We start from the raw sequence: 23340 nt of genomic DNA, 5'->3' as shown, positions 1-23340 counted from the left end.
CCTAGTATGATAAACTCTAAGTCCATCCAGGAAATGACCATTTCTTTTGTGGTTCGTTAATCCAGACACTTGAAAGATTGCATTAGAGTCCTAATTTAAACCTTTGAAATTGCTCTTATGTTCAGTAGAAAGGCTTTCATATGGTTTTGAATTAGCTCCATTTGCAATGACTAAGGACCAACCTTTGAACAAGAGTGACTAGAAAAACTCCCTATGTTTGAACACGTCCAAACATAACTGGATTCCTAATAGTCAGGGACACCAGAGCAGGTCCTCCTTTTCTGCTTTTGTTTGTTTATTGTATGGTGGTATGGTTTAGTCACTAAGTTGCGTCCAATTCCTGAAATCCCATGGACTGTAGCCTGCCAGGCTCCGCTGTTCATGGGATTCTCCAGGCAAGAATACTGGAGTGGGTTGCCATTTCCTTCTCCAGGGGACCTTCCTGACCCAGGGATAGAACTTGGGTCTCTTGCATTGGCAGGCGGATTCTTTACCTACTAAGTCACTATTGCTCTCCCACTTAAAAAAAAGGGGGAGTATATATTTCACAAGGGCAGGGAATCTTTGTTTTACTCACTAATGTATTTCAAACATCTAATTATTGGTGCAATCATTTATGGGGAAAGTGCCAAGTGTTATAAGGCAAGAAGAGAAAAGGGACAGAAGAAAGACATGAAAAGAAAGCAAATTGAGAGGCCGTGGAGTGTTTTGAAGTAATTTTCACTCTCTTGTCAAGAGTCAAGTGAAGTTCAAGACTTTCAGAAAGAAAAAAGGAAACTCAGTTTCAGGGTCACAATTTTCCAGCCAATTCTTATTGTCTTACCCTAAGGGTGTAAGTCCTGCCTCCCACACGGTCCCGGGCTTCCAGAACAATCACATTCAAGCCAGAGTCATGCAGAAGTTTGGCTGCTGCCATACCTGGTAGAAAATACAAGAAAAAATCAGAACCAAACACTCAACTCCACATAAGCTCCCCGTGCTAACAGCCAATGATTAAAGTCCATGTTGGCTTATACACAGAGCATTATCATTACGTTCAACTTAACCAACTTACAGGTGTCTAGGGTTTCTCAATAGAGACCCAGATTCCAAGTCTGCAAAACCAACTGCTATTTCTTGAAAGAATAAAAAAATATTTCATTTTTAGTAAAAGTCTCAAACCTTAAAAAGCTTCTTTGGTCACTTTATCAAAATGTTTATCTTTAAAGACTAAATTACATGATTATGTGTCTGACAACATGAAAGAAAACACAAAGCCCCACAAAAAAGAAGTGTATAAGCCCCAGCAAACCCAGGACCAAATGGAGCAATTGGTAATATGAAAATCCAATAAATTTAGGTGAAAGAGAGAAGGGGGGAGTCAATCTTCAAAGCATGTGAAAGGACCTAAAATTCACTATTAAAACTGAACTTTTGAAAGTTGATGTAAAGTTACAAAACCAAAGACATAAAATGCAACTCATTTAATTGTCCTCATTCCCCGTAGGATCCATCACTGAAGAATAAAATGACTCCATTCATTTATTCATCTATTAATGTAGTCAAAAATACTTATGCCTACAACAATTTCAACATCATGAATTCAACATAACAAAACAGCTTACTGAGATACATTTACATACAATAAACTTTAACCAATGAGTTCAGTGAGTTTTGATAAGGTATAAAGCTTAGTGTAAAGTTCAAATATGTAATTTTTGGTATAAATACATCCTGAATGTAGTTTTTGATCTCACAAATCTTAAAATTCTACATCTTTAACTTACAGAGTTTAGTAAGAGTTTTTTCAGACAATATAACTGGTGTTCTTACCACAATGAATTGAATTTACTCAGTTCCAAATACCTTACTCATTTGCTTTATGAAATGAAACAAAATCAAGGAAATGCCAAGATTCTGTGCCTTACAGAGAAATAAAACAATTTCTACCTTGTCTTTTAAAAATAATAATTCTGGAACTTTTAGATCCCACTAGTGCGAAAAAGCAGAGAAGGCAATGGCACCCGACTCCAGTACTCTTGCCTGGAAAATCCCATGGACGGAGGAGCCTGGTGGGCTGCAGTCCATGGGGTCGCGAAGAGTCAGACACGACTGAGCGACTTCACTTTCACTTTTCACTTTCATGCATTGGAGAAGGAAATGGCAACCCACTCCAGTGTTCTTGCCTGGAGAATCCCAGGGATGGGGCAGCCTGGTGGGCTGCCGTCTATGGGGTTTCACAGAGTCGGACATGACTGAAGTGACTTAGCAGCAGTAGCAGTGTGAAAAAGGGCTTCCCTGGTGGCTCAGTGGTAAAGAATCCATCTGCCAGCGCAGGAGACACAGGTTCAATCCCTGGGTTGGGAAGATCCCCTGGAAGAGGAAATGGCAACCCACTCCAGTATTCTTGACCGGAAAATTCCATGGATAGAGGAGCCTGGCGGGCTACAGTCCATGGGGTCGCAAAAGAGTCAGACATGACTGAACAACTGAGTACAAGCACGAGTGTGGAAAAAAAAAAATCCCTACAAAAATAGCTCATATTCCTATAGTGCGCACAATATTTCAGATGCTATTCTGAGTGTTTTAATGTATCAATTCAATGAATTTTCACAGCAATCCAATTTTTTAAAAAGTACTATTGATATTCCCATTTTATGGCTGAGGAAACTGAAGCACAAAGAGGTGTCCAAGATCACATAATGAGCCAGCAGCAAAGCCAGGCAGTTTCACTCCAGTGTCTGCTTCTATAACCACTATGAGCACTGGTTTCCATGGGGCCTTAGAGCCATCCTTTTCATAGATCGCATCTCTCAATTTCTGCTTCAGGGAGAAATTACATTTCAAAAGTGTTTTTCACTTTGTTTGGGTCACCATGTTTTGAAAGCACACTTGTATCTTGCAGTTTGATAAGAATCCGTGGAACATAAGATGGAAGCCATCTTATGTTCTACCTTGTCTTTTACAAATAATAATTCTGGAACTTTTAGATCCCACTAGTGCGAAAAAGCAGAGAAGGCAATGGAAGCCTACCATGGAAGCCATAATGAAAACACGAGGCTCCATTCACCCTCTGTGAGCTGTCCTAAAAGAAGAAAACCATTTTTTTTAAAGAGGCTGATGTGACATTTCATTATTTGAGTTAATCCACCTTCTGATAACTGCCCTTGGGGCCAAGGCCAGAACATCCAGCAGGTGGTGGGGTGATGGTGCCAAAGTCCACCCCCCACACACACACACAGTGTGCACAAGCATTGCACAACCCTAATTTAGAAATACAAGGCTTGGATTTTTAACTACAGTTTCCCAATTTTGCCTCCATAAGGAAAAAAAAAAAAAGAAAACCTTTCTATTGAGGCAAAATTGCCCACGATTCAATGCCATCTCTCTTATCAAGGATCAGTTCAACAAATGAAAGATGAAATAACATGCAGCCATAGTAACAGCAGTTATCATGGAATTCAGATAGACTTGCTAAGCATGTTGAGGCTTAAAAAGGGGCTCAGAATGAAACACAACATCACTCAAATACACTAGTATTTTATATTCCACAAAAGATACTACTAAGTAAGTACCTGATGCTATACAGGAACATTTACTAGAACAATCTGGGGTCTTATCAAATCATTGACTAGAGTTCTCTAGGTTCGTGTGCCTTAAAAAGGCATAAATAGAAATTACAAAAGTATCTTTAAATAGAGCAATACAAAAATATGTTGTGGGAAACACCTCACAATTTGTCTCACTCACGCTCATGCGGGGTGATATTCAAAATGCTTGTTGGATATCAACTGACAAAGACTGATTTGAAAAATAATTGACCCAAATAACAATGGCTTAAGAAAGTCCCTGCAGTTTGTTTCTGTTCAGTCGCTAAGTTGTGTCTGACTCTTTGCAACCCCATGGACTGCAGCATACCAGCCTTCCTTGTCCTTCACTATGCCCTGGAGTTTGCTCAAACTCATGTCCATTGAGTTGGTGTTGCCATCCAACCATCTCATCCTCTGCATTTTAGGAAGAGGGAGTTTTAGGGTACCAAAAAAACTGAGGAGTTGGAGTCTGGTCTGGAGGTTATTAAGATTGTCAAGATGTAGAAATAACAAGGTCTTACTGTACAGCACAGAGAACTATATTAAATATCCTCTGATAAACCAATGGAAAAAACACTTAAAAAAGAATGTATGTATGTGTATATATATAGATATATATATATATAACAGAATCACTATACTATACAGCAGAAATTAACCCAAACATTGTAAACCAGTTATATGCTTCAATAAAAAAAAATTTTTAATAAAGAAAATTTAAAAAGATTGTTTACATGTAGCTCTCAAGGGAGGGGCTTCCCCAGTGACTCAGTGGTAAAGAATTCGCCTGCTAATATAGGAGACAAGGAGATGTGGGTTCAATCCCTGGCTTGGGAAGATCCTCTGGAGGAGGAAATGGCAACCCACTCCAGTATTCTTGCCTGGAAAATCCCATGGACAGAGGAGCCTGGTGGGCTACAGTCCACAGTCCATGGTGTTCAGTGTTACACAACTGAGCAACTGAGCTCTCAAGGGATTCCTCGCTGATGACTGGCAAAAGGATTAATGGTTGAATTAATCAAAAGATAAGCAAACAACTAAGGACCCAGAACCCCCAGGCTGACAACAGGGTTGTTTCCCAAGGGTTCATGTTTATGTCAGTAATTTGGAACTTTTAACACATTTTGCCATAAAACAAAAATAGGAGAGATGGTGTATTCTCTTGGAAGTCTGAGAATTTTAAAATGTAATACTATTGTGAAAAATAATATAAAGTAGAAACACTAACAATGTAATCAGTGCTGTTGAAACCCTTAGGCAATCATTTCCTGACACAATGCAGTAACAGCTAAAAAAAGGAAAAAGAAAATATCCACGATAATAACAAACGCCACCATAAAGCACTGAGCGTTGCTTTGCTCTGTGTGAAGAAGTAGCGTTTAACATAAAAAAAACCCATTTGATTTTCACCACAGTACTGACAGGTATTATTATCCTCATTTTAAAAAGAAAAAAAAATGGAAGTTAAGAGACATTCACTGACTTGCCATAGACTATACAATTAGTAAATGGTGAGGGTTCAGCCCCAAACTGGAATTCTTAGCCACCACCCTTGGACCAAAAAGCAAAAGTTAAAAATGCAGTAACTCTATACACAGATTGATGCAATGTCTTTAAAACATTCTGCTGTCCATCTAAACAGAAGAATCTTAAAATATTGGTTTTTCTTTTAAACAGAGATTTAATTTTTGCCATCAGTTTGAAAGTGAAAGTAAAGTCTCTCAGTTGTGTCTGACTCTTTGTGATCCCATGGACTGCACACAGCCTGCCAGGCTCCTCCATCCATGGGATTTTCCAGGCAAGAATACTGGAGTGGGTTGCCATTTCCTTCTCTAGGGATCAAACCCGGGTCTCCCACATTGTGGCAGACTCTTCAGGCAACCAGTTTAGAAACAAGTATATAATCGCTGCCTACTTTTAAAAAGCTAATAAAAACTTGAGTTTAATATGCAGGATCAATGAATATTTCACAAACAAATGATTATTTGGCACTTTCAGAAGTAGCCCCTATGTGTCCTAGACAGGTCCCTGATAAGATCATCTCACTTGTTAGTTCTAAATGGTGCGGGATCTATGGTATTTTGCCTCAGGGAGTCTTCTTTGGATGAATAAGCCTAGTACGGCATAGCTGACTAAATGGTGGACGAAAGCCTCATGCCATGAAGTGATCAAAATATTTCATCTCCCTTTCCACATAGCTCACTTGGAAAATGTTTCCTCAAAGTGATGACTATCTCAATTATTTGGATATTTCAATCTGTATTAGATGCCCAAATTATTTTAAATACCTAGAAATCAGTGGTTTGCAGCATTATTAACATTCTATGCTTCCTGTTTTGTGCCACGGAAAAGGGCTTAAGAGTTAGAGACTGTAGGAGACTGAAAAGTACACAGTGCAAGTAACAAAAGGGCCTCTTCTAAGAGTCTTAAGAACAGTGAAGGAGTTGGGATTTGGAAGGAAGATAAAAATCAAAATCGCCATCTGCCTCACTCTTCGCTTTGTCAGTCTGTCTTATGTCCTTCCTATCAAAAGCTGATATTTAACAGAATTTTTCGGCATTATGAAATGCAAGGCTAATTGTTCTGAAAACATTATCAAATATCAGTACTTCCATGTTACAAAGGACTTTTTCTCAGTTTAAAGTTACCAAAAAAGTATCATGTTGACCAAAACTGAGAAAAAAAAATTCACGGTACATTAAAGCATCTTTAAACTTATAACCCTAGTAAACCTTATAAGCACGCTTTTAGGAAGGAAAAAAGCCAAAAACATGCAAATAGCCCTCATCACCTCTGTCGCTTCCGACAAAGCAATGGTTTTATGAGAAAATTCTAGAAACAACCAACTGACCTTCTAATCAAAGAACTGGAATTCTTTGATGTCTCCACAAAGAATGCCTTTTCAGTTATTTAACACATACACACACACAAAAGAGGCTGGGGTAAGAAGAAAAAATGTCATCAATGTGAGACTAAATTAATTAAAGGAAAGTGGCATTTATAGGTACAATTCAGACGTTAATTGCCGAACTCTTCAACACAGAGTAGAGGGGCAGGTGGACACAGGTTCAATCCTTGGTCAGGGAACTAAGATGACACATGCCCTGCAGCACTGCCAAAAAAAAAAGAAGAAAGAAAGTTGTGATCAATGTGTTCTCAGGAAAGAGGAGTCGGTCTGGACTTAAAGAGGAGGAACTGTTTGGTCAAAGTATTTCTTAATGAGTAGTTTAGTGGTTTAGTTCCCAAAAGACGGGAATATTTTGAGCACTGACTACATGCCAGTTTCAATTCCAAATGTTTTACATATAAGAATTTATTTATTCTCCTAACAACTCTATGAAGTTGGCAGATGTAAAAAGCAAAGCACAGAGAGGTCAAGTAATGTACCCAAGGTCACACAGCTGGCGACCAGCAGAGCCAGTATTCAAATCTAGGCAATGTAACTCCAGAAAACAAACATGGAAAGCAGTCTTCCTCACACTAAACGATGAAACACTGAAAGCCTTCTGCAGAACATCACAAACCACATAAATACCAGGGCCACTGCTAGCACATTCCATGCCTTTGTGTAAATTACAGGAAGAAAGAAGAAATTACACTCGTGGCAGGTAAGTTTCAAAAAAGCATCCTTTCTTCAGGTGAATACAGCTCACATTGGTGCTTGGCTAGCAGTGTGTGGGCTGGATTGCATCCCCCCTCTTTCACTGCATCAGTCTGAATAGCTCATGCTGTGGCCTCAAAACTCAGAGAACTTATTTCCTGAATGATAAGAATTTAATTACCTAGTCTTTGTGTCCTCAATGTGAATACACGGTTGGCACTTGCCTGGATTCATTTAATAGCCTTCAGCAAAGATGATATTTAATTACTTAGTCAAGAAATAAACAACTGGCTGCAGTGGTGTCTATATAATCATATTTAACATAGTATAAGAAAACTAAAATATTGATGCACATTGAAACTGATGTCTTCTTGTCACACCAGAAATGGTAAAGGGACTTTAACAAAGAAAAAGAGCTGGAAAGAAAGCCAGCCAATCAATTATAATAACTACCTTACATTGCTACAACACTATGGTTTCCAATACTCACACACATTCAGTTCTTAACAATAAGCCTTTGAGGCTTGTGTTGTTTATCTTATTTTTCAGATTAGAAAATGGAGGCTCAAAGACATTCTCAAGGGCTTGCTCACTGTGATACAATTAGTGATGGCAGAGCTCAGTCTATAGTCTAGCTCTGTTTCTGTGTCTTGGGTGTTTTTCATTAGTCACGTGACATCCTATAATATACAAAGGCTAAAGTTGTTTAAAACAATTTCTCAAACTGTTCTGAGTTTTTTTTTTTTAATTTTTGAATATCTTGTTTTTTTCTTTTCTTTTATTTTATTTTTTTTTTTTTTAACAACAATTATGTTTATTTTAGTTTTTTACACACAAAATAGACCTAGAGACATGGCATTTATAGTATGTGATATCTTTTTAAAGTATTAAGTCAAAAGTACTCTTCTTTTTTTTTTTTTTTTTTTTTTTAATTTTATTTTATTTTTAAACTTTACATAACTGTATTAGATTTGCCAAATATCAAAATGAATCCGCCACAGGTATACATGTGTTACAATATTGTATTGGTTTTGCCATATATCATATTTCTTTATTGACTTTCTTGGAAAGGATATATTGATAAAAAACCACCTTAAGCATATCAGTGTGCAAAACCCCAGGACCATGTCATTCACAGGCAGACATGAAGACAGTAGGACACCTCCACTAAACTACTGATTAGGTGATGCTTTGGCCAAACAGTTCCTCCTTCTTAAGTCTAGACTGACTCCTCTTTCCTGAGAACACACTGATCACAACTTTCTTTTTTTTAAGCAGTGCCACATGGCACGTGGGGGATCTTAGATCCCTGACTGGGGATTGAACTCGTGCCCCTGGATTGGGACTGCCAAGTCTTCACCACTGGACCACCAGGGAAGTCGCACAACTTTCTTGAAAACTGAAATAACACATGCTATAAACCAAACATACCAACGTGCACCGTCCTTTTGATCACAGAGAAGCAAAGTCTAGAATAAGATTATTGACATCTTGCTCCCAAATATGAAAAATGTAAGACTCCAAGCCTTCTTGGAAGCCCTTTGCTCTGTTTTCTCTTAGACAGTCAAAATATACAACCCCCAAAACAAATGGCAATATCTGCTAAAATACAGGAGACCTTTACTGAAGCCTTAGGCCGTAGGATGATTTATGCTCTTGAAAAGGAGAGAAAAAAAAATCAAAATTTCATGAGTTGCCATAGAAACCTTTCTCCAGATGTGCTGCTTCTGAAATACTACAATGAGACTGCCTCCCAAGGCCTTTCAGAATACGTCTGCTGCTGCTGCTGCTGTTAAGTCGCTTCAGTCATGTCCGACTTTGTGCAACCCCATAGATGGCAGCCCACCAGGCTCCCCGTTCCTGGGATTCTCCAGGCAAGAATACTGGAGTGGGTTGCCTTTCCTTCTTCAATGCATGACAGTGAAAAGTGAAAGTGAAGTCGCTCATTCGTGTCCGACTCTTAGCGACCCCATGGACTGCAGCCTACCAGGCTCCTCCATCCATGGGATTTTCCAGGCAAGAGTACTGGAGTGGGGTGCCATCGCCTTCTCCAAGAATATGTCTAAAACCATACAAATCATTTTATCACGCTTTATATGTAAATTATTGCATTTTCTTAAAATGTCAGCCATCATCATGAGTCTTGTTTCATAGGCAAGCTCTTGTCTTTCTTTGTTGTCTGAAAGGAGTGGGGTTATCTTTTGTGTTTTACAATCGTGGTGGACAAAATTTGTTCTTGTCTTACCTCTGTATGATCTCCCAAGAAAAAAGGAGGCAAACCCAGAAATTCCAGCTTGGTCTTTCCCAAATATGGGTGTTATAGTCTTCATTTTTAAAATTGGCACAGAAAACTACAATCATTTAATTCACCTGCCTTGAATCCTTTTGGAAATTCAATGGAATATATATAAATAAATAAACATACTCCTTTAGCAATACTGTTTTTGAAGTATCAAAAATAATCATATGATTCCACCATAATTTCCCTGACTATGATTTAAGGGTAAAATAACTCATTGCCATGATAGCAGCCCTCCTACGGATTACCAACATGATTAAAAAAAATCTTTTTTTACCAACATGGTTTTTAGAATCACGAACATTCTTAAGGTAGAATATAAAATTGCAGAGATATCATTCCCACTTTGGCTCACCCACTCTCTACACCCTAGTCTCTGAAAGAGCTGGGTGTTACAAATGCCCAGAAAAGGGTCAGAAGTCTGCTGTAGAATACTTTGAATACTTCTCATTTAAACAGCTCCATTCACCAAAACTGAGATGATCAACTTGGAATTCCAGAACAGAATAAAATGTGGGTATTGTTAAGGAAAAGAAATCTGGATGAGATTAACAAGTAACTGGAAGAAATGAAGTTACAAGGCAGTCACTTGGGAGCCTAGTTTGGAGCCTGGCCCAGGAGTTTTACTTTGCCCCAGAAACATTCTTGTGAGCCAGAGACCAAGGCAGTCAGCGGTGTGCAAGGACTAGAGTGAAGGGAAAACAGCCTCATTCAAGGATAAGGCATTCTGTAGAAAAGCATGAGTCCTCACCTGTCTGGCCCTCACTTTCCCCATCTATAAAATGAAGTGATTAGATCAACCCCCTTTCCATTCTGTGATTAGTCTACATGAGACAAGATAACAATTTTAAATAATCCAAGATTTCATGATATAGGTGGTGTCTTTACAACCCTAAAGCATTACCCCAAAGCCTCCCCTGTGGAGAATGAAATTTGAGTGACCTCCAGAGGTGTTAATAAAAAACATGTGATTTTTGTGCTGTGCTGGAACCAAGAAATGCAGATTCAAACAAAGCTGGTTGAGGATAGGCATGCTAAGGTAATTAGAGGTAAAAGGTTCAGATGCTGTCATTTCCTCTGAAATTCATTGCAAAATAAGAAGGATTGATGGATCAAGAGCAGGACAGATAGATAGATAATATGGAATAAGACAAATACAGCAAAAAAAGTTAACCACAGAATTTAGTTGGTAGGTATATGAGTGTTGACTGTATAATTCCTTGAAAATTTTTACAATAAAAAAGATCTGGGGGGAAAAAACATTAAATCAAGTGGTCAAAAGGTACAAACTTCCAGTTATAAACTAAGTCATCATGATGTGATGTATAGTATGGTGACTATAATTAATAATACTACATTATACATATGAAAATTGCTAAGAAAGTAGATCTTCAGAGTCCTCATCACAAGAAAAACATTTGTACCTGTGTGGTGAAAGTGAAGTCGCTCAGTTGTGTCCGACTCTTTGCAACCCCATGAACTGTAGCCCACCAGGCTCCTCCATCCATGGGATTTTCCAGGCAAGAATACTGGAGTGGGTTCCCATTTCCTTCTCCATACACATCCACACACATCACCTATGTGGTGATGGATATTAACTAGACATATTGTGGTGATCATTTCATAGTATATACAAATATTGAAACTTTATATGGTGTACCTGAAACTGATATAATGAATGGTACATGTCAATTGTATCTCTATTTGCTAAAATTGGCTATAAAGTCAAAATTATGAGGATGATTATTTGAAGTGTGAAGTAGGTGGGTTTTCTTAGACTATATATATATATATATATACACACACACACACACATATATATATATGTATATCTTTAATTGCAGAATACTTAAGGTTTGCCCAACTTAAAGATGAGTGAAGCACTGTTTAAATACAAACATTCAAATGTTTGCTGACATTTTCTGTATCAACAATGGCTGTTAGTAATATGTTACCAAGCTGCCGTAAAATAAAATAAACACACACACACAAGTTAAACTGGTTTCCATCCAGATGGACTTTGAGAGTCTTTAATTAATGTACTGCATGTCTCCATCAGGGCTTCCCAGGTGGCTCAGACAGTAAAGAATCTGCCTGCAATTCAGGAGACTCAGGTTCCATCCCTGGGTCAGGAAGATCCCCTGGAGAAGGGAATGGCTATCCATTCCCTTCTTCTTGCCTGGAGAATTTCATGGACAGAGGAGCTTGCCGGGCTACAGGTCATGGGGTCATAAAGAGATGGACATGACTCAGTGACTAGCATGCATACCTTCATCAGCAGATACTATATATGCATGCTTGTGTGCATGCTTAGTCACTCCAGTCACGTCAACTGTTGGCGACCTTATGGATTGTAGCCCGCCAGGCTCCTCTGTCCATGGAATTCTCTAGGCAAGAATACTGGAGTGGGTTACCATGCCCTCCTTCAGGGGATCTTCCCCACCCAGGGATCAAACCCATGTCTCCTGCATCTCCTGCATTGCAGGTGAATTCTTTAACTACTGAGCTACCTGGGAAGGCCCAGGTGCTGTATGTACCATTTATATCATTTCTTAGTCTCTATAACCTATTGGGCGACAGGGGGTGAAAATGACTTTCTCAAAGGCAGAAATGTCTCCTTATATATTTTGGGAAATACTATCCTAAAGCAACTGGTCCATTTGGTCAATGTGGCTACAACTGGTGGTAGGTTGGTCACAGAAACCCCTCTCAGAAAGAGTCCTCCTCTCTTTCCCCCTACATGTCGAACATTCTCAACCACACCATGTCCTTAACCTGCACGTAGTCAAGGAGTTGATTCCCAAGCATGATTTGCTTCTAGACGAGAACAATGACCAACAAGAGAGGCACCAGAGCAGTGGGAAGAAGATGAGTGTAATGTATTTGGAAAATGAGCTTCCTGGAGAGGCTCAAAAGTGTATTTAGTTCTACCAAGTGGAAAATAGTTAAACGAGAAGAAAAAAGTGTCCTACCAAGAATGAAACTAGAAGTTTTCCTCTTTCTTCCTCTTTCAAGACATGCAGTACAGTACAAAGGCCCATGGGCTACCAGTTTAGAACCTCTGCTCTAAACTATCTGGGCCTCAACTCATTAATAGTGACATGACTTCAGCAAAGGACACCATTTTCTTGGGTTTTTACTGATGCATTAGCTTCTCACATGGCTTCAAATATGGCAGTCCTTCCAACTACAAAGCAGGGCTGTTCATCAAACCAATAAGGAAATCCCTAGTTTTCAGCATATTTACAATGTAGGGATAACTGGCAAACCTGAAACTGGTGAATGATCAACTCTTATCCATTTTCCCAGGTTTTTTTCTGACTCATAACTTGGGCCCAGTCATTTGCCCAAGAGCCCATGGAATGAAACCTGGAATTCATCTTTTAATTTTCCTGGTCCCTTCTCCCATCTTACCCTTAATGCCCTAAAGATCCAGCATGACTCTGTCCCTGCCAACTTTTCTATCTTTGTCCTTCAGCTCCCTACCTGGCACCTTATACTCCAGCAATATTGAAATCCTACCCCACCCACCCCCCTCCTCATGATTCTTTCCATATCCCACACTATTTAGTGTTTCCAGACCTTTGTTATACTGGAAAGATTTCACTTAGTTTCATCTCACCCCCCAAAATTTGGTTCAGGCTCTAGACAATTTGCCCTAACCAGCCTCCCACCCCAAGGTGGGTTAGGAGCCCAGGGTTGAGGTTTTCATAACAATGAATACGTTACCCCCTTTTAGATCACCTACAATAAGAATGAGGAGGCCATTTGGGGCTGAGGCAGAATTTGCATCTAAATCCCCAAGACTATTTTGAGAGCTCTATAATTTTAAACTTCTCACTCAATTTACTTTTGGAAAGAGGATTTTCCTGTTATTTCGTATCAACAGTTCAGAGATAGGTTGAAAGCACTCCATGTCTGTTCAAAACTCAGCCTGTGGTTTGATAAAAGGCTTTCAGAAAGCCAAAATGAGCTGACAACGTCTGTGAAGACAAGGCCTCAAATGGAACTCGGATGAAATTACTTATGTGTTCATTAGGTTCAATTCTTTCTAAGGAAGATTATACCTCAAAAAAAAAAAAAGTAAAAAAAAAAAATTCTAAATCTCAGTGAGAGGCCCTGGACTCAGTTGTCAGGCTAATATCAAAAGAGGACCTGCCACACAAAAATGAATACGAATACCAAAATGTACAGGAAAACAATAGCTACTGTTTTCTGGGCAAATTATTTCAGGGGTATCTGTAGTTGGGATCTAGCTTCCTCATTCACCTTAGGACATCTACTCAGTTATCCCAAATCAGAAACAAATTTGAGTGCTTTTAGCCAGAATATCTAGATTTCATGCTGAGCAGTGGGCCCCAACCTTTACTAATCCAATTGTCTTCATTAATTCCTTGTGTGAAATTGCCTTTGTATCACTTCAAAAAGGAAATGTTCTTCTTTCTAAAAAATTCAACCCCTCTCATATTCATGGTCTACCATGAGTTAGGTGATTAAATAAATGTATCCTCCTTCTTTAAACCTCAAGTCCCTGATCTGTAAAGGAATGGAAGTATTTGTTGTTGTTGTTTAGTCGCTCAGTTGTATCTGACTCTTTGTGACACCACGGACTGCAGCACACCAGGTCTTTCTCTCCCGGAGCTTGCTCAAACTCATGTTCACTGAGTCAGTGATACCATCCAACCATCTCATCGTCTGTCACCCCCTTATTTACTCCCTACCTCATCAAGTAGTTGTAAAAAGAAATTGAGGCCAAATATATAAGGCTCTCAGCACATTGCCTGTTGCATGGTGTATACTCAGTAAATAACCAATGGATGAATGAATCCAGCATCTTAGGAAGTATTTGGCCTTGAAATTGGAAGAATAAGGTTCCGATCCCACTCTGCCCCTTAGGCCCTGTGAAATCTTCAGCAAGTAACTTCCGAACTCCTTCTAATTCCAGTCTGTAAAACAGGGATGTCCCTTGCAGGCAGAGTTGATAGAACAACCAAAAAAATGACTGGATCTTAAGCCACCTTATTTTTAACCTATACAAAACAAATGGATAAACTGCATCACAGACTGGATGAATGCCCACCGACCATAGCAGAGAAGAGGTAAAGCAATTTTTTCTCTGTTGGTAACATTTTTATCATGGACTTGGAGCAATCTAAGTAATATCTTTTGATTAGCAATCCTTGGAATGAATATTGCAATCTCTTTTCTAAAATTAAGACCATTATATTTGACAGATGGTTGTTTAGTCGCTCAGTCGTGTCTGACTCTTTGTGACCCCATGGACTGTAGCCCGCCAGGCTCCTCTGTCCATGGGATTCTCCAGGCAAAAATACTGGAATGGGTTGCCATTTCCTTCTCCAGGGGATCTTCCTGACCCAGGGATTGAACCCACTTCCTCTGCATCTCCTGCATTGGTAGGTGGATTCTTTACTGCTGAGCTACTCGGGAAGCCTATTTGACAGATATCTTCACACATCCCACTGTCCAAAATGGCTATTTCATACCTTTTCTTCTTAAACTTCCATGACACTAACCCCCTGACCCTAGCCCTCTTCAACTAATGACTCTGTTTCATTTTTTATTGAGAAAATAAAATAACTCTTTCATCTTTTCATAATAAATCCAACTACATACCTTCACCTGTGCCTATATGTGCTGCTTTACCTTCTATGACTCAAATGAAGTGGATTCTTTAAGGAAGTCAACCTTTGCGACTCTTTTTGGATCCTATTCCCCCCAGGGCTTTGGTCCTCTAATCACATACTTTCTCTCCTGCAACATCAATTTCTCCCTCCCTCTTGGATCACTGTTATCAGCAAACAAACCTGCTCTGGTATCTCCCATCTTCAAAAAACCTAACTGTGGCCCAATACCTCCTTTAACTAAAACCCCTTCCCTCTGCATCTCTTCACAATACTACAAAGAGTTATCTTCGGCCATTGCCTCTATTTCCCCATTTCACTGCAATCACTTTTTTCTTTACCATTCCACCTAGACTACTCTTGTCAAGGATGCCAGTGATTTTCATAATGCAAACCCCACAGTCCAGTCTTGGTCCTTAAATTATTTGTCCTCTTAGCATCTTCTGGTCTTGTCCTCCTTTTTATCCTCCCTCTCTCTTTAAATATCTGTAGGATCTGCATTGATGTCTTTATTTTTTAGGCTGCACTATGCAGCTTTCAGGATCTTACTTCCCTGACTGGGGATCAAACCCAGGCCATGGCAGTGAGAGGCTGGAATCCTAACCACTAGGCCACCTGGAACTCTCATATCTTCCTTCTTGACCCACTCTCTTCACTGGTTTTTGGGCTACACACTTCCTTGAGATTCTTCCTCTCTCTTATCCTTCTTAGACTCCTTTGCTGGATTTTCTCCCCTTTCCAGCTTCTAAATGTTGGAGAACCCCGGAACTAGGTTTCTTGGACCTTTTTTTAAAAAATCCTTTCTGGGTGATCCTGAATTATGCCTTCAGCTATTTAAAAAATCATCTCAAACTGAACATATTCCAAACAGAGGTCTTGAGTGAGTCTCCTCCCTCAAATCAGTTCTTGTGCATGCTTTTCCATCTCAGTAATGGTAGCACTTTTCACCCAGTTGTTCAGGCCAAAATCCAGAATTTGTCTTTGATTCTTTTTCCCCTGGCCACTCCACCCTCCAATCAATACATCAGTAAGTCAACTTGACCTGAATACAACCATTTCTTAGCAGCCATACTACTACTACTACTACTACTACCTTGATCTCTTAGAGATTCTTAGGACAGAATCTCTCCTTTGGATTATTGCAATAGCCTTGCAACTGCTTCCACTCTAACGTCTCTAAAGTTTCAATTTACATAGCATAGAATATATTTTAAAGCAAAATCAAATTTATGACATTTCCCTGTTTCAAATCTTCCAATGACTTCTAGTGCAAAGAGACAACCCCACCTCATTATACTTAACTTACCGGGACACATATGAACTCTTGTCTATGTATCCTGCCTTCCTACCCACTTTATTCCACTAGAGCTTTGTTGATTTTCCTTCTGTTCCTTGAACACTTCAAGGTTTCCCCACCATAGGGGCTTTGGATCAATTGTTCCCATCTCCTATGATACTTTTTTTCCCCCTGATATTTACATGTTCAGCATCTCTGATCTCAACTTCTATTTCAAGTCTAAAGAAGAAGTATTCCTTGATTCTGCTCCATCACACCATCTATTTTATTTTTCATGGATTACTTACCACTGGTAGTACTTTCTGTGTGTGTGTGTGTGTGTGTGTGTATATATATATATATATATATATACAGGCGGCTCAGCAGTAAAGAATCTGCCTGCAATTCGATCGCTGGGTTGGGAAGATCCCCTAGAGAAGGAAATGGCAACCCACTCCAGTATTCTTGCCTGGAAAAATCCCATGGACAGAGGAGCCTGGCAGGCTACAGTCCATGGGGTCGCAAAAGAGTTGGACACAACTGAGCAACTAAACAACAACAATGTATGTAGGTAGATAGGAATTTATCTGGTTGATTAATTGGTTATCTATTGTATGATCTTCCTTACTAGATTATAAGCTCTATGAAGGCAGGGATCTTACTTGTTTTGTTTCCTACTTTATTCCCAGCATCAGGGAGAATATCTGACATAGAGACATTCTCAATATTTGTTGCTGGCTTGAAACAAGTCTAGATTTAAGGGCCTAGACAAATCTAGATTTAAGGGCCAAGATCTGATAGATAGAGTACCTGATGAGCTATGGAATGAGGTCATGACATTGTACAGGAGACAGGGGTCAAGACCATCCCCAGGGAAAAGAAATGCAAAAAAGCAAAATGGCTGTCTGGGGAGGCCTTACAAATAGCTGTGAAAAGAAGAGAAGTGAAAAGCAAAGGAGAAAAGGAAAGATATAAACATCTGAATGCAGAGTTCCAAAGAATAGCAAGAAGAGATAAGAAAGCCTTCTTCAGCGATCAATGCAAAGAAATAGAGGAAAACAACAGAATGGGAAAGACTAGAGATCTCTTCAAGAAAATCAGAGATACCAAAGGAACATTTCATGCAAAGATGGACTCAATAAAGGACAGAAATGGTATGGACCTAACAGAAGCAAAAGATATTAAGAAGAGGTGGAAAGAATACACAGAAGAACTGTACAAAAAAAATCTTCATGACCCAGATAATCACGATGATGTGATCACTGACCTAGAGCCAAACATCCTGGAATGTGAAGTCAAGTGGGACTTAGAAAGCATCACTATGAACAAAGCTAGTGGAGGTGATGGAATTCCAATGGAGCTATTTCAAATCCTGAAAGATGATGCTGTGAAAGTGCTGCACTCAATATGCCAGCACATTTGGAAAACTCAGCAGTGGCCACAGGACCGGAAAAGGTCAGTTTTCATTCCAATCCCAAAGAAAGGCAATGCCAAAAAATGCTCAAACTACCACACAATTGCACTCATCTCACACGCTAGTAAGGTAATGCTTAAAATTCTCCAAGCCAGGCTTCAGCAATATGTGAACCATGAACTTCCTGATGTTCAAGCTGGTTTTAGAAAAGGCAGAGGAACCAGAGATCAAATTGCCAACATCCGCTGGATCATGGAAAAAGCAAGAGAGTTCCAGAAAAGCATCTATTTCTGCTTTATTGACTATGCCCAAGCCTTTGACTGTGTGGATCACAAGAAACTGTGGAAAATTCTGAAAGAGATGGGAATACCAGACCACCTGATCTGCCTCTTGAGAAATCTGTATGCAGGTCAGGAAGCACCAGTTAGAACTGGACATGGAACAACAGACTGGTTCCAAATAGGAAAAGGAGCTCGTCAAGGCTGTATATTGTCACCCTGTTTATTTAACTTATATGCAGAGTACATCATGAGAAACACTGGACTGGAAGAAACGCAAGCTGGAACCAAGATTGCTGGGAGAAATATCAATAACCTCAGATATGCAGATGACACCACCCTTATGGCAGAAAGTGAAGAGGAACTCAAAAGCCTACTGATGAAGGTGAAAGTGGAGAGTGAAAAAGTTGGCTTAAAGCTCAGCATTCAGAAAACGAAGATCATGGCATCCGGTCCCATCACTTCATGGGAAATAGACGGGGAAACAGTGTCAGACTTTATTTTGGGGGGCTCCAAAATCACTGCAGATGGTGACTGCAGCCATGAAATGAAAAGACGCTTACTCCTCCTTGGAAGGAAAGTTATGACCAACCTAGATAGCATACTAAAAAGCAGAGACATTACTTTGCCAACAAAGGTCCGTCTAGTCAAGGCTATGGTTTTTCCTGTGGTCACGTATGGACGTGAGAGTTGGACTGTGAAGAAGGCTGAGCGCCGAAGAATTGATGCTTTTGAACTGTGGTGTTGGAGAAGACTCTTGAGAGTCCCTTGGACTGAAAGGAGATCCAACCAGTCCATTCTGAAGGAGATCAGCCCTGGGATTTCTTTGGAAGGAATGATGCTAAAGCTGAAACTCCAGTACTTTGGCCACCTCATGCGAAAAGTTGACTCATTGGAAAAGACTCTGATGCTGGGAGGGATTGGGGGCAAGAGGAGAAGGGGACGACAGAGGATGAGATGGCTGGATGGCATCACTGACTCGATGGACGTGAGTCTGAGTGAACTCCGGGAGTTGGTGATGGACAGGGAGGCCTGGCGTGCTGCGATTCATGGGGTGGCAAAGAGTCGGACACGACTGAGTGACTGATCTGATCTGAAACAAGTCAGACAAGTTAGTTAGCTCAGCTGTGAAAGACGAAGAGGGGCTCATCTTGCAAAGAACTTACTCTAGTGGGTTCATCAGAATGCATTTCTACTCAAAATCTGATGTGTCATGAAACTTATTTTAATGTCAATGTGACCATTTGATCGCAAGTGCCCTTTAAAATATTCAACCCCAAATTTCCTGTTCCAAATATCTTTTTAATCACAAATTTAACATAAAATTTTTCAAGGGAAAAAGTATCAGTATAGAAATGGAGCCTTCCATCTGGTTAAGGATTCAAAGAGGCCCCCAAATATTAACAGTACAATGTCAGCTCCATAGCCTGCCTGCCTTCCTCACATCTAAAGGCTTTAGAGTTCCTTTTAATCAATAACACAACCTGGCACTGGTCAGAAAACTAAACTCAATAGAAGATCACTGGAGCAACTGATATTTTAAAAAGGTATTTTAAAGGCTTTGTTAATTACTAAATCCTCTGGGGCATTTAAATCTTAAGCCTGCACCATGAGATTATGGGACAGAAAGGTACCTGGGCTATGTTGAACTACCTACTTACAGAAATTTCTTATACAGTAAATGTGTTTTAATATATTCTACCTGAAATTGTGTGTGTGTGTTTAAGCACCTTAAACAAACTCTGTACTCCCAAGCTCTGGGCATAGCCCCCTTCCAAATTGAAAGCAGAAACCACTTCTAATGGGAAAGGCCACTTCATCTTGTTAAATGGAGGTAGAATCCAGAACTAGGGATCCTGTGATCTTTGACAAAATCCTTCTAGATGAAGGAGCAAATGGAACTGAAAATGCCAGCATCACCACTCATAACCCACAGTTGCAAAAATTATATTTAACAGCCGGTGGCGAAGAGTCAGATACGACTGAGCGACTTCACTTTCACTTTTCACTTTCATGCATTGGAGAAGGAAATGGCAACCCACTCCAGTGTTCTTGCCTGGAGAATCCCAGGGACAGGGGAGCCTGGTGGGCTGCCGTCTATGGGGTCGCACAGAGTCAGACACGACTGATGCGAATTAGCAGCAGCAGCAGCAGCAGTAACAAAATTCTAAATCTGGAAAGTTATGCTGTGATATTCTGTTTTTCTGTGCTCCTCTGTCCCCCTGAATTTCTATAGATCTAGTGAGTCTATTTCTGGGGCTCCTCTAAGTGTGTGGGGCTCCATGTATTTAATACATTCTTAGCTCTGTCTTACTATATCCATCTATATCCCATACTTCCCCAGTTCCTTCTGTATCTCATAACTGACCCAACTACAAAGCCAATAGTTACATATTTTCCCATTTGTTGACTTTGGCTGAAAATATATAGCAATTTGGGACTCATCTCAGCACAGGGGAAGTTTGAAATCACTCTTTCCTGTAGGAGTGCTTTGTGAAAGCAGGAGAATCACAGCACGAATTTTGCATAGAATAATACCTCAAGGAAAACATGCTCAAGGACGTTTACTTATTGGATTAAGCCACTTTAATTGTAGTATCAGAACCATCCTGTGGCCACTGGCCATACACCTGGGTGTGAAATCTGTACCCTGAAAGGGGCTGAGAAGCTCACAGAAGACTGCATGCATGCATAATGGCTCTCAAAGAGTATTTAAATATCTTGGTTAAAATGTTTCTAGTATTAGTTACTTACCAGTTCAAAAACAAATACATAAATACTGGTTTATTCAAAAAGAATAGATTCCACCCCATATTCTAACCACAAATTAAGAAAAATAATGAAATAATAGTAGCCCTTCCAGATAATATAATTGATTAATAGATAAAAGAAAAATGTTCAACTTTTTAGTAAGTAAAAATTACAAACAACCATTACACCTCTCAATTTGAGAAATGGAGAAATACCATTTTCACTCACAATTTAAGAAAGTTTTGGGAAAAAAGGATGGTATTAAAGGCTGCCAACAATGTGATGAAACAAAGCTGGCTGGAATAGTAATTGGTAAGACATTTGAGAAAAGCAATCTGGCAGTATCTATCAAAACCTTTAAACTGTCCATATCTTTAAATCAGACATTGTTACTTTACGATTTAATTCCAAGAAATAATATCAAATGTGGAAAAATATTATTCCTAAAGATCTTTGGGTTAATGTCATTTATAATAACAATACTCATACAAAAAATATAATGTCCAATAATTTGGTATTAGTTAAGTAAGCTATGGTAAGCTTATTTGATATTAAATTGTGTTCATAAAGACTGTAAAAATGTAGAAAATGTTCATGTTTTAATATCAGGTGAAAAGATATAAAATTGTGTCTGTACTATGACTATAAATATCAATATGTCACACACACATGCAGAAGAACCAAACAAATGCATGAAAAAAGACTGAAAGAAAACACACCCAAGTGTTAAGAGTGGTTGTCTTTGGATGGTAAGACTTAAAAATGAACTTGTGAAAATAACTCATCCAGGAATAGTAAGAAAAAAATTATTGTGATGACAAATGAGTGGTTTAGGTTATTGGGCTATTTCCAGGAATCACTGACTTTTTGTTATACATTTATACTTTTTAGAGACCTAAAATTAAGCACTTAGAGTCCCATAGTTGCAAAACTTCTCTCTCTGTAAATCATAGTCTGCCTTTATATTGACACCAACCCTCCCTATTTCAGAAGAAAATTGCATGCAAGTAAATTCACAGAAGTGCTTACCCAAAGCTGTCAAATCTAATAAACTCAACTACTTGATATTTTATGAAATTTACTCCAGTTACAACCTAATGATGGGATTGGGGGAAAAAAGCAAAGGATGTACATTATTTTTTCAAGGCTCAGGAGCTGTTTCCCTTAACTGTTTTTTGAACACCACCAATATATCTTTATTAGATTACCCTGTAAATTTTGGAACTTAATAATATTGTTTATATTGTGCTTTCTAAACTGATGAATACAATGTAATTATTGTTCACCCATTAAGGGACTGAATTTGGCATCATGATCTGTATTCCAGGCTCACAGGCCAACTAAAATTCCCCAATGTTCATAGAAAAAATTGTAACTAAGAAAAATACTTCTTATATGTTAAATACAATATCTAAATATACACATAAATATACTCCTGTAAATATACACATTCTCTATATAAGCATATACTTAAATATATAGTTAAGTATTTTTTTTTTGGTCAGGGTTTTCATGTGAATGTTGGAACATTTTGCACCAAGGATCTCTTTCAGTCCCAATCATCTGGGGAAAGCATACAGGAGAAGCAGGCAAGTTCCGCCTGTCTCATTCCAATTTCCTGGATTAATACAGTCAACTTCTTCTCTCAGAAGGCAACAAAAAATACCAACTTGCTAGGTGCATCCACACAATGTGGTATCCAGAAAACCACTGAAGGTGACATTTAAAAACCTTAGGTATAGAGAACAGATTTGTGGTTCCCAAGTAGGGGGGATAGGCAAGGGAAAGAATGAGAGTTTGGTATTAGCAGAGGCAAGCTATTATATACAGGATGGATAAACAGTAAGGTCCTACCATATAGCACAGGGAACTATATTCAATATTCTGTGACAAACCATAAAGGAAATGTACACACACACACACACACACATACACACACGTGGGGCTTCCAAGGTGGCTAGGTGGTAAGGAATCTGCCTGCAATGCAGGAGACATGGGTTCTATCCCTGGGTTGGGAAGATCCCCTGGAGAAGAGAATGGCAACCCACTCCAATATTCTTGCCTGGAGAATTCTATGGACAGAGGGGCCTGGTGGGTTACAGTTCATGGGGTTGCAAAGAGTTGGACGTGACTGAGCAACTAAACAACCACAATATAACACATATATGTATATAAACTGAGTCACTTTGCTGTACAGAGGAAATTAACACAGCATTGTAAATCAACTCTTCTTCAATAAAATTTTAAAAAATCTTAGGAAGATGATCCTTAGAAGGTTACACATAGATTTACCATACAACTGAGCAATTCCACTTCTAGACATCTAACCACCACCCCCAAAAATGAAAGCATAAGTCCCCACACGCATGAATGTTCATAGCAGCACTATCACTATCCACGATAACTCCAAAGTGGAAAAAACAAAATGCCCATCAACTAATGAACAGATAAACAAAATGTGGTATATCCATACAATGAAATATTAGTCATAAAAAGGAATCAAGTACTCA

The 23340-nt window shown here is 39.2% G+C and overlaps 1 protein-coding gene across 1 annotated transcript in view; it reads right to left on the bottom strand.

Annotated features, from left to right (window-relative positions):
* The window catches only part of MAOB (monoamine oxidase B), a 118808-nt gene that overhangs the window by 73663 nt on the left and 21805 nt on the right, over window positions 1–23340 (bottom strand). Inside the window, exon 2 of the mRNA XM_055564551.1 lies at window positions 824–918. Coding sequence (XP_055420526.1) covers window positions 824–918 — 95 coding nt within the window. The remainder of the gene's footprint in view (window positions 1–823; window positions 919–23340) is intronic.

Source organism: Bubalus kerabau, chromosome X (assembly GCF_029407905.1).
Source record: "Bubalus kerabau isolate K-KA32 ecotype Philippines breed swamp buffalo chromosome X, PCC_UOA_SB_1v2, whole genome shotgun sequence".
NCBI classification, from domain to species: domain Eukaryota; kingdom Metazoa; phylum Chordata; class Mammalia; order Artiodactyla; family Bovidae; genus Bubalus; species Bubalus kerabau.
The sequence above is the reverse complement of the archived record's forward strand: the minus strand, read 5'-3'. Positions and strand labels throughout refer to the sequence as shown.